The 12637-nt window shown below is 45.4% G+C and overlaps 1 protein-coding gene across 1 annotated transcript in view; it reads right to left on the bottom strand.

Moving 5' to 3' along the window:
- SRPK2 (SRSF protein kinase 2) overlaps positions 1 to 12637 on the bottom strand; it is a 168908-nt gene that overhangs the window by 58000 nt on the left and 98271 nt on the right. Inside the window, exon 8 of the mRNA XM_025216006.1 lies at positions 1 to 154. This exon is cut by the window's left edge and continues 6 nt beyond it. Within this exon, the coding sequence (XP_025071791.1) occupies positions 1 to 154 (154 nt within the window). The remainder of the gene's footprint in view (positions 155 to 12637) is intronic.

Raw genomic sequence — 12637 nt, 5'->3', positions numbered from 1 at the left:
AAGGAGGAGGAGCAGCAGCTTTCTGCCATTCTGTAGCTTCAGCAGCCATTCTACGGACATAGGCATCATCCACACACATCAAGATATTCTCTGGTTTAATATCCGTATGGATAATCTTGCACTTGCTGTGTAGGTAATCCAAACCTTGAAGGACCTGGTTACATAAAATCAGTTGAAAAGTAATTTTGTTAATCTGAATCAAAGAAAACTACTCTTTAAAGTCTAGCTATTCAAATACAAATGCAACAGTACGTATTATAGGAAGAGCAAGTTTCTGTATCAGCATTTTATAATTTATTACCCTGAATGTTTAAGAAGTTAGAGGAGGGTTGGAGTGCTGTAGCGGTGATGGTCCAGGAGATGTGCCAGAAGCAAGTTTTTTTGGTGATACCTTTTACTGGTCGAACTGTAGTTGGGAGATGCTAGACAAGGCTACAGATACAAAGCAGCCCAGACCTGAAGAAGTTCACTTCATGCCTGAGAGCTTGTCTAATATCACTCTTAACTTAACTATACAGTTGGTCTAATAAAAGATAACACCAAAAATCCCCTTTTTTTCTAGTAAGTTAGATGTATTTTGTTTAAAACATTAAATAATTGTGTGTCTTACTTTCAATGTAACCAGGGTGGCATGGTATTTCACCACTTATTTCTGCTACTCAACGAAATAACTTAACAGGCACAATATATTATCAATAGACAACATTCTGCTAGCTCATATTGTATGTGCATACCTGAAGCCTGAACATGTTCTGTGAATACATGTGCTTATGATATACAATATAAATTCCCACTGTAATTTTTAAAAAGTTCCTCCCTTTTCATCACCAAAGAAAAATGACAGTGCGTGTGATGAACAATAGATATTTGGTTTTCAAACTTCCATTTAAAAAAGTTACTTACCAGTAACTGGAGTTCTTTGAGCTGTATTTTTCCACACTCTCACTTGTGGGTAGGCTCAGCTCCTGAGCCTTTGACAAGAGACTATTTGCCTTGGCAGTACATGTAGACTGTGCTTCAAACCTGCTTCCCTCAAGCCACTCCACTTTCAAGCTCTCCCCCTGAGCCTCACTTTTCTTTCAACTGCAGTCTCCAATATTATATTCAATTTGCATGAAGATGAGGGAGGGCCCTGATGGGCTGTATCATTTTGACAATCCATAACAGAATTCACACAACCTGATATCCAGTCAGACAGCTGCTGGGCTGATATCACTCAGCCTTTATGTCTCACAAAGCCACAAAGATTTCAAGAAGCACTCAATCCTATGCAAGCAATAGGCCAATGCCTACTTAACATCAAACACGTGTACTAAAGACCTAGCTTAGGAGTTCTATGATTTTGGGAAGAAAACTGGCACAAGAGAACTGCTGGCTCAAATGAAACTCAGTAACCCCTTAAGCAAGAATTCTGGGTGGGTACTAAGGACTTGATCCACTAGATCTCTAATGATGGAAAACACCTTTGACAGATTCTTGAAGAATCTCAGGGCAAGGGGATGCAAGACCATGGGAGGAACATCCACAGGGATTGGTGTGACAAATAGACTCCTTGGGGAACCCCAACAGAGCTCATGGAAAGACCAACACTTTTAAATTATAATAGGCACTGTCAAATGTTTGGAACCAAAGAAAGATGCCTGCAGGTGCACCAACTTGAAAGAATGAATCACTTAGCCGAGTCAGTTCATGTGGTAGAATCCTTTCTACTGTAGATTAATCTGTTTCTGAGAATATCCTTGATCTATTGCAAAGATGGCTCCTGTGAGAGCTATCTAGCACCAGGCTGTGAGGTGGAGGAAGTGAAATTTTCTCACATCAAGTGAACAGGTTGACTCAGCAGGGGGTAAGGAGGCAGCATTTAAATCAGGTCAAGTCTCCTCAGGAAAAAGAAGGGACATTAGTTGCTGATTTGAGTTGCAAAGAGGTCTATCCGGCAGACTGAGTTCCTGTTTTCTCCTTGTGGCATAGAGATGACTGCTTAGAGATCTGCTATGGCATTATGGACACTCAGCAAGTGCATCATGGAGAGACATATCTGGTGATGTATGAACCAAGCCAAAGTTGAACCACTTCTCTGCTGAGCCAGGGAAACATTACAATTCTATTCTTCTTTTTGCAAACATGGTGAAGGTGCTGTCATCATGGACTGGACTGACAGCCCAGAATGAGATGGGAGAAGGTGACACAGGTCTTCAAAACTGTCCTGAGACACAGGGCATTAATATGAATTTACCCACTCCTGGGTCCAAAGGCCCCACATGAACCCTCCGTGCCCCGCTCCCGCCCTGTCATTAGTGATGTAAACACGGTAGAGAAAGAAGGGCACACATCAAAATAAACACTGGTTGGGTTCTTCCACTACTCAAGGAAGGACAATAGGGGCCTTAAGATCCTTATAGTCATAGTTAGATGGTTTCTTTTTGAAGAGAAGACAGTGTACAGCTAGGCTTACAGGTCCTCAGCTTAAGTCTGGTATGCAATGTGATGAAGGTGCACATGCCTATGTGTCAAAGAATAGTAAGTCATGCCTTTACATCTGCCACAGGACATTCTTAACCAGCAGGATGAGCTCCTTTAGAGCCTAAAGTTGCTCCTGTGGGAGCCAGGCCCTTGCTGACGTGGTGTCTAAAGTACTGCTAATAAAAGTCCAACATTTGCACTGGAGCCACAGTTGACTTTCGGTGGTTGACCCAAAAATCTATGAAATGGAAGTCTGAAAACTGTTTCTCCCTGAAAAAAGGAAACCTATGCCATGGTAGTCTGAAAACTCTCTGACACATGATTTTAATAATCCTTTAATAACCAATCATTCAGGTGTGGGTGAATCCACCAATCATTCAGGTGTGCTCCTCGTTTTCCAAAGTGCAAGGCTGCAACTGAGAGGACCTAGGTGAAGACCATCAGAGCTGTGAGGACTTACCAACTGATGGGGGAAAACCAGATATGCACTGGGGTGTGCAAAGCAGGCAGTATTTTGATTCGGATTCAGATCCGGCCCAATTCAGGGGACAGTGATTTGATTCACTAATTCAGATCACTGTTCTGGTTCGATTCGGCCAAATCTGAAGATTTGATTCCAATTCGGGGAATCAGCGATTCAGCCATAGACACAGTTTTATATGTTTCTTCTACATACCTTGAGGTACCAGGAACAGCTCGTGAACACTGAGATGGTAGGGCAGATGGAGCATCCCATGAGAATGGGGAGGGGGGGCGGGGGGGTGTCCCCTGCATGCTCAGTGGCAGCCTCAGAAGTGGGCCAGAAGTACTTCCAGTCCACTTCCAGGTCTGCTGCCGAGTGCATGGGGGACCCCCACCATGTCCCCCGTCCCCCCCGGCTCAGCAATCAGCCACGGGAGGACCCCGGGTGCCCCCCCAGACCCAGGAGGCACCAGTCGCCGAGCCAGGGAGCAAGGGGGTCTCCCATGCTCTCTGGGTGGCGGACCCGGAAGGGACCAGAAGTGCTTCTGGTTCACTTCCAGGTCCGCCACCGAGCGCACAGGGTACCCCCCGCACTCCTGTGGGACACTCCATCTGCCCCATCATCTCAGTGTTCACAAGCCATGCCTGGTACCTCGAGGTACATAGAAAAAACATATAAAGCTGTGTCTATGACCGTATCATCAAATCTTTAGGAATCTCTCCAAACCGATTCTGAGGCTTCTGATTTGATTCGGAGAGATTAACGGGTCTCCTGATTCAATTTGGAGATTCGGCCCGATTCAGCAGCCGAATCTCCTCTGAACTGAATCGGTGACCGAAGCTTTGCACATCCCTAATATGCACCACAATCTCTTAGTTCAGGGGTAGGCAACTTTTTCTGGCTGGAGGCTGGAATAACACACTGGATCAGAAGCAAGTGGGTGCATGGGCACTAGGACCCAGCCAGGTCTCATCCCAGCAGCAGGACAGGGAGAGCCCCTGCAACTGGTAACTGAGTAACTGGGTTGGTTCTTGAAAGCACCAAGCCCATAGGGTAGAGTGAGGCTCCCTGGCAGATAGTATGAAAATACCTGTCAACAGGCTGCATGCCAGAATCTCTCACTAAAACTGTGGGGAGATCACAGGTGCCAGTGTCAGGAACACTGAATTTGAATCATACTTGGTATAAGGCTCCAAACACACAGAATCTGGCTCAAAAGAGTCCCAGAAAGTTTTGCACTGGAACAACAGCATATGGTACCAGACCTGGTAGCTGCAGAGCTGAAAGGTCAGCCAGAAGCTGGGGCAGAAGCTCCATACAGGAGATTAATTTGTACTGTTCCTAAATTAGTGCTCAGTGAGCTCAAGCATCACTGGAGGCCTTAGCAGGTTATGAAGACTCTGGACCCATGAGGCTATACAGCAGGGGTTCTCAACATGGGTGCTTGAGCATCCTGGGGTGCCATGAGACCTTTCCCAGGGAGCTGCACTGCCACTGCCAAGTAGAACTGTTGCAGCAACTCTGTTTCCAGGAGACACTGGTTAGAGCTGGCCCGGGAAGCAGCTGCTATAGGAGGGGACTCTGCTACACCATGGCCTGAAGGGAGGTCCCAGTGGTGTAGCTAAGGGAAGTGAGGAGAGCACATGCCTCAAGTGTCTACTTAGAGGGGGAGCCCCAAAGGTCACCTCAGTCAGCTTGTGCCCTGAGCCAGCATATCCCAAACCCGGTGGACATTCTTGTTCCCCCCTAGAGGTCTCCCTGCCACTGACCATCACTGCTATCTAGAGGAATCTATAGCAAAAGTAAAATATGACTGTAGTAGGGGTCCAAAGAGTGGCCCTCCACACAGGTCAGGGAGGACTAGGGAGGCAGCAGGTAGGTCAGGGTTGCAGAATATATGGACAGAGCAAATCAGAGAAGGGGGACATGCCAGGACGAGCTGCACTGCAGCAGGTGGAGGGGACCCATGATTTTGGGGGGGGCCCTTTGTTTTGGGGGGGGGGGGGGGTGACAGTGTCCCCCGGTTTAAGAAACACTGACCCAGGATGCAAGCTTTACTCATAATGGCCACTTTTACATGTGTTCCAGGGGCGGTGAGGGGAGGAGGCAGTGCTTTAATTAGAGCAGCTCTGAGAGAGCTCTCGGAGAGCTGCTCTAATTAAAGCGCTGCAGCATCTCATGTATCAGTTTCCCCACACTTAAAAATAGCAGCGGGGGCACTTGCTCATTTGACAAGCTTTAGTTCAAGTGCCCCCGCTGCCATTTTTAAGAGCAAAGATGCTGACACATCAGATGCAGGAGGCTGCTGGACCACGGTAATTACCACACTCCAGCAGACTCCATTAATTGAGTCTGCTCCAACGTGCTGTAATTACAGCACATCGGAGCAGCCTCTGCACTTGTGTCTAGGCCCTCTGTCTCAGGGAAGTGGGATAGTATAGACTACTGTAGGTGCCACTTGCACAGGTAGGGTAAAGCAGTACCACTCTAGACTCCAGTGCCAATTTCTCCGGCTGGGAATCAGCCCCTGAACTTCTCCCAGCATCCTGGGTAAGCTGTGCCCTCAGGTGTTAGGCTAGGCTGCCTGGCTGGAAGGTCCAGGTGGCACTTGCCCTGGGAAACAGAGGAGCCCATGTGGGCTCCCCTGGAGCAGTAAGCACTGAGGCCATAACACAGCCCCTACTTCCTTGCCTACCCATCTCTGCAGCTCAGCCATGCCAGCTCCACATCTCTCAAAACCCCCCTAGGACCCGTGAGATCAAATCTATAAGACCCGAGGTAGATCAGGTGAAGTAGATGCCTGCTGCCCTGGGCACTTGCAGCAAGTTAAGAGTTGGGGCTACAAGGAAAATTTATAGGAATATTATAATTTTCCAGATTCAGAATCTAATTATTGAAGGATTGTCTTGAAGTCATTCCCCACATTGCTGCAGCAGGATGGCAGCAACAAAGAGAACAGTGCAGGAGAAAATCATTTGGAACAAAGTGGAGGGAGGCCCAAACCCAGCCCCCAAAACAAAAAACTGGGTACCCACCAACTCAAAATTAGGGGAAAGAGAGGAAAAGGTAATAAAAACGATTATATATATAAGAAATACATTACAAGGAACAGATGCTAAGCTTCAAGTTAACATTGCAAAGGCAGACCAGCACAGTGCTTTCTCCTAGTCATGTGGGTGAGAGGAAGTGAATGGCAGGAAGTACAGATTGCTTTCCCCTGCTTGTGTGTGGGGGATCATGAGGAGGAGGGGTTGCAGCATACTCAATGGGTACCACCAAGACAAAAAGTCTCTGATAAAAGGCTCAGAGGGTGAGCATGCTTATAAGCAGGGATACAGGTCTTCCATTTCCCACGGAAAAACAGAGAAAAGGCTGGATTTCCCCCTTTACCCAAGAAAAATGCAGATTTCTCATTTTAAAGGCAAAATGCACAGATTTTGCAGTTTTGCAAAGAGTTCTCTGCAGGCTGGCAGAGTTCCAGCCTGAAAGGGGATTGGGGGAGCGGGAGGAGGATGGTCAGGCAGGGAGTGGCCGCTACACAGCCAGGAGAGCAGCTCTTACAGGTAAGTCTGGGGGGAGAGGGTTTGAGGCCCCCATAGAGAGGGAGAGAGTTGGGCAGGGTTGGGACTGGGTCTGCTGCTCAGGTGGGTGGTGCGTAGGGCTTGGTGCCCAGGGCTGGAATGGACGGCCGCAGGGCCCAGTGGGGAGCCGGATAGGGCCTCAAGGGGCTTGTCTGGGGGCTGGAGGCAGGCTGGCTCCCTACCACTGTGTACACTCCCAAGAGGGACCATGCCCCCCAGATCTGTGTGCAGGGTAGGGATGGGCTGCCTGCTGTGGGCTCGGGCTCCCTGCCCTGCTGCCCTCTGCCAGGGCCTCTTCAGCCTGGCGGGCAGGACCCAGTGCAGCAGGGCAGAATGGAGCCAGGAGGGGAATCTCCTTGCCACTGAGAGCCCTGTGTTGCCCTGGCAACATGCCCCCTGCCTACCGAGCAGCAGCGGGGGCAGCAGCATGGAGTTGTGCCCCTCACTGCTCTGGGTCAGGCAAGGGGTACATCACAAGGGTAGCGCAGAGCTCACAGTGGCAAGGAGCTTTTCTGTGCAGACCCACTCTGCCCTGTAGTGCCAGATCCTGCCCACTGGGATGCGGAGGCTTCAGGGAGGGCAGCAGGGTGGGAAGCCTGGGTCCAGAGCCCATACCATGCACTGATCTGGGGGGGCACGGGTCCCCCTGCCTTCCCACCCAAACCCACAGCAGGCAGCTTGCACCCCACCCTCCCATGGGCTCCACTCCAGCCATGCTGCCTGCAGAGGAAGGAAGCGAGGCTCCATACTCCACTCTGCTGCAGCAACCGCTGCCTCCCACAGGCAGCAGTCAGGGCTTGGGCACTGCTGTGAGGGCAGGGGGATGCAGACCCAGGTCTCTGGCCCCATAACCCTGGCAGCTGGGGGCCTCCTCTGGCAGGGCTGAGTGGGACAGGGGGCTCTGGGTGAGGGTTAGGGGCACCAGCAGGGCTGGCAGGCTATGGCTTGGGGGCTTAGCTCACAGAACCTGAGTTCTGTGAGCTAAGGGGGCAGAAGGAGCTCTGATTTTCCATGATAAAAACCCAAAATCAAACACCAAAATTTATAGGTATTTACAATTTATTTTATTATAGTGATTGAGGCACTAATAGGCTTCCAAACTGCTTTAAAATTGTAAAATTGTGGCCTTTCATTTTAATCGCAGATCTTGGGTGTTTTATCAGAGAATTTGCAAGGGTTTTTTTTAAACAGAGAATTTCCAATTTTTATCAGAGAAAACCAGGATCCCTACTTATACATGAGAATTTCTATGTAGACTATTATCTGAAGGAAAGCCTTCGCATTTGCAGATTATTTAGGCCAGGAAAATATTATTTATTAAATAAAGGAAGCATCTCCAAGTTAGCACTCAGACAGCTATATAACCATCTAAATATTAGTACTTGTAACACTTCATTGCTCTTTTACATAGCTGTCTATCAGATCTTAAATCACTTTATAATTACAAATAAGTAGGCCTTACAACACCTTTACAGACAGAAAAGCTACATTATGTCACTCAAGAAGCCTATAACAGTGCAGGGAACAGAACAGCAACCACCTGTGCTTTAGTTATAAGAACTCCTGATTCCTCTAATGCAGCTGTTTTCAACCTTTTTAGACTCAAAGCGTCCCTGGACAGACTTGAGACACTGCTTAGAAAATGCCAGGTCTTAGTTCTCGCTATTTTTTGACTACAGAAAAAAATATAGAGCACTTCTTTTGTTGCAAAGAACTCAAAAAGATCACAATTCAGAATGTTTTTACCTCTATGAATTCCTATGTGAAAGCTCTGGGTTTATCCTGTGAATCACATATGCACACCAAACAGCGCTAATATTATGCAACAACCCACAACACCCTTGCAAGGATCTCAGGGTACATCAGAGTGCCAGGGCACCATTATTAAGAATCACTTAAAACACTAGAAAACATATTCTTAATCCAGTTCATCTCATAACAATTCAAAGTACAAGCACTTTGATAAATATTAAAAGAAAAATATGTGGGCCCATACCAAAATTCTAATAATAAAATCCAAAACATCATGCACAATGTTTGTAAATGAACTGACCCTTTTATATTAATAAGCACACAACTGACTAATTTGCACATAATCTGAAAGTTGGAAATGCAAATTTGGCCTATTAAGTCTCAAGTTTTATTTGGCTATTTAAGCAAACCTACTGAAAGCACAGAATTTAAACTATGGACACACCTTACATTTGTAGCAATGTTAGATGTATGTCCTTGTGGCACTACCAAAAAGGAAGCGTGCAGATGTTCTTGTCATCTGTAGCACTACAAAAATGGCAGATCTGTCACAAAACAGGAACTTCTCTGTAGTGCTACATTTTGTAGCATCACATCTGTCCAGTCACACGTAGCATTACAGGGAGTCTCTCAGACACCTAGCATCCCACAGTGCCCTGTTCTACCTCTCCCCACTTTCTGAAGGGGAGGGAGGGAGAGCGGCTGGCTCCTGACAGCCTCTCCAGTTGTGGCAAACTATCACAGTCACGATCAACATTACAGGCATTTTCAAGATCCATAATAAAGAATGGTACTGCTATTAGAATTTATAGCTTACAAAGAATTTCTGAACTATTTCAGAATTTGGATTGGATAGGTATAATGTAAACTTGGGAGGTAAGATGCTGTGCTAAATTTGGAGAACAAAGGTACCAAATTCTTTATCAAACTGTGAGAAAAGAAAAATAGCCAGAATACCCAGAACTTTTGATTACCCATTTTCTGGGAAAGAAAAAACTGAAATGGACAACAAAGCGGTATTTTTCTGGGCATCAAAAAAAATTAAGATAGGCAATATTCTGTTAGTGGATCAACAGACACATTTTAAAGGAAATCTCAGTTGTAGTATGCTTTCTCCCTTGGAAAGATCACCTGTATCACAGTCTGACTGCCCACATCAAAAAACTCTCTCTCACTGACAGCTGACCTTTCCTTCATCCAGGAGGCAAAGACTGCACACCATTATGCTTCTCAGAATATATTACTATTATATTCTGTTTAAAGTAAAAGTATTTTCATAGAATACAAGATATAAATTTGGATAACTTCAATGTCAGCGCATATTCCCTTTAAGATAGGACAATGTTTTATATTTTACTAACCAAAAGACAGACTCCATTAGTCAATAAAACTTGACACTTCCAGTCAACCCCAGTAGGCCAACATTATTTTTACTGTGACAATGGAGCATCTTACCTCCCATTTTTCTATTCTGTAGAAACAGCTCTTATATGACATTTTATACAAACCTGCCCCGAGGGAAATATAACAGACGAAATGCTGCTTGACACTGAACTGAAATCTCTGGTTAACTAACTCAATCAACCAGTTAAAGATTAAAAGTAGAATTTAGTCACTGGGTAAGATTAGCTAGATTTTCAAACTGTGTTCTAGGGGTGACCATGTATTTTGCAAACCATATGCTTAAAGGTTTTAGAAATTTTGGAATCTCCATCCTTGGCAGTTTTCAAGAGCAGGTTAGATAGACACTTGGCTGGGAAGGTATAGATCGGGTGATCCTACCTTCAACAGGGGAGGGAATTAGATGACCTTGTGAGGTCCTGTCCAGCCCAACTTGGCTAGGATCCCATGATACCCAAATTATAGCAAACACTAACAGGATTGGTTTTCTATAAAAATACTTTTATTGTAAAAACAGTGATTCATGACAAAATTAATCCAGCATATCTATTTTAGTATCAAGTATACTCACATACCAAGTATAATTTTTTCCAATATATTTATTTTACAAGTTTTGTCTAAGCTAACATACAGGAGAGACAATGAAGGTCTGTTTATTTTCAAAGAGATAAGCCACAAGCAGTTCCATTCAGCTTGGCCACTCATACTGACAGCCAACCAATTCCATCCAATTCATCTACATCCTAAATCCTCCATTTTCTGTAACTTGCTTTCCTTTTTAATAAAAGTGTGTGGACTTTCTCCTCCCTTACCTTTGCGCTCTCGCTCTCTCCATCCATCCCTCCATCCACTTTTCGGAGTTGTTAGTTTTATATGTATTTCTTTATTTTGTTAGTGGTTTGGCTTTTATAGCTATTTTTACCCTCATACTTAGCCACATATTTTAAAATCTATGGCTTTGTCCCCTTTTCAGACAAAGTCCAGATTTTATGACTAACCATTAGTCTCAAAAGCTAAGTAACTTAACTTCAACTTTCGAAAACAGTCTTTTAATAGTCAATTACTCTTAAAAATCACTTCATTGAAATATTGCCTATTCATGTTAACAGAATTGTTCAAATATCCCTAGATAGTCTACCAAGAAAATAAAGATTTAGCAAATATCAAACATAAAAGACCAGAAGGAAATTACAGTAGGAATACATATGTGCTGATCTATACCTGTCTGGGATTATAAACGGATACCCCAGTGCCAGTTCAAGACAATTTACGGAAAATTGATACAATGTAAACAATTAGCAGGAATCCTACATGTTCTATGTTAAGTCTGTCACCACTGGAAATACCTTGCAGTCGATGATGACTGTCCTCCATGACTGTCTTATCTGTGGGTTGGAAGATAGCTGACACAAAGCCAATCTGGGATCAGCAGGTTATACAGCAACTCAGGCATATGTTTCCACGCAAAGTATGTGGTTCTGGATTCTTGCTTTAGTCTGCAAAACGCTGTTTATGCTGCTCCCGCTTCTCCATCTCCTACTGCTGTCATGAGGTTTCAAAGTAATGAGATAATTGCAGCATACTCTTCCGCCATTTGAGGCAGTCCTGGGCAACAGTCTCCCACAAATTTTGTCCATGTTGCATTTTAAAATTGGCCTTGAACCACTTTCTCTGTCCTCCCCTTGAGCGCACCCCTTGACTGAACTGGGAGAATAAAACTTGCTTCGGGAGTCTGGAGTCAGACATCCAGATGATGTGGCCAGCCCTGCAAAGTTGATGTCGGATGACAATTGGCTCGATGCTCGTGGTGTATGCTTGTGAGAGGATGCTAATGTTGGCGTGCCTATCTTCCCACTGGATTCAAAGGATCTTCTGCAGGCAGTATTGATGGTACTTCTCCAGTGCCTTGAGGTGTCTCCTGTATGTTGTCAACATCTCAGCTCCATACAGTCAGGTAGAGATCAAAACTGCTTGATAAACCATGAGCTTGGTTTAGAGCAGGGGTGGGCAAAATGCAGCCCGCCAGGCCATTCCATCTGGCCTGCGGGGCCCCTAAAACATTTAGAAAATTAATATCTATCTGCCCCTGGGTGCCTGTCATGTGGCCCTCAATGTCTTGCCAAAACTCAGTATGCGAAATAATTGCCCACCCCTGGTTTAGAATCTGATGTTGCGATCTTCGAACACCCATTTCCTCAGGTAACCAAAAGCAGCACTGGCACACTGAAGAGTTGTTGTATTTCTTCGTCGATGTCAGCCTTTTGCAAGAGATGCCTTCTGAGGTAAGGGATATACTCAACATTCTTCAGAGTCTCAGCACAGATCTGAATTACCAGAGCTGGGGACTGCTCATTAAGAACTTGTTGATGGAGGGTCTTAGTCTTCTGAATGTTAAGCATGAGTTCCATTTTCTTGTATGCCTCAGTAAGGACTTCAACAATTGCCTGAAAATCTGCTTCTCAATGAGCACAGACTACAAGCAGGGGTGGGCAAAATATGGCCCATGGGCCAGATCCGGCCTGACAAGCACTTTCATCTGGCCCACAGCAACCACCAACGAACTGTGCCCCACCCAGCCCTTCTGCCCATGAGGTGCCTCCACTACACACACACACACATACCCCGCCCCCACAATATACAAAACTAAGAATTTATCTTTGAGTTATTATGCAATCACCTCTATATACACTATGCAAACACAACTAATTTTTTTTGTAATAAAATTAAAATATGTTATAGTAGGTGTTTGACTTCTAGTGTATGATTTGGTTTTTTCTGGTTCTAAGATGGCAACCCCCTCCCCCCCAAAGGAGTACTTCTGGGGGGCAAGGTGAGGGACTTCTGGTGGCAAAGGCCAGGGCTTACGGGTGGGACTTCTGGTCCCAACAGATCACCAAAACTTTTTAAGTGACCCTCAACCCAAAATAATTGCCTGCCTACAGCATCATCAGTGTAGTGGAGCTCAATGATTGAGGTC

The sequence above is a fragment of the Alligator sinensis genome, unplaced genomic scaffold (assembly GCF_000455745.1).
Source record: "Alligator sinensis unplaced genomic scaffold, ASM45574v1 scaffold100_2, whole genome shotgun sequence".
Classification (NCBI taxonomy): domain Eukaryota; kingdom Metazoa; phylum Chordata; order Crocodylia; family Alligatoridae; genus Alligator; species Alligator sinensis.
The sequence above is the reverse complement of the archived record's forward strand: the minus strand, read 5'-3'. Positions and strand labels throughout refer to the sequence as shown.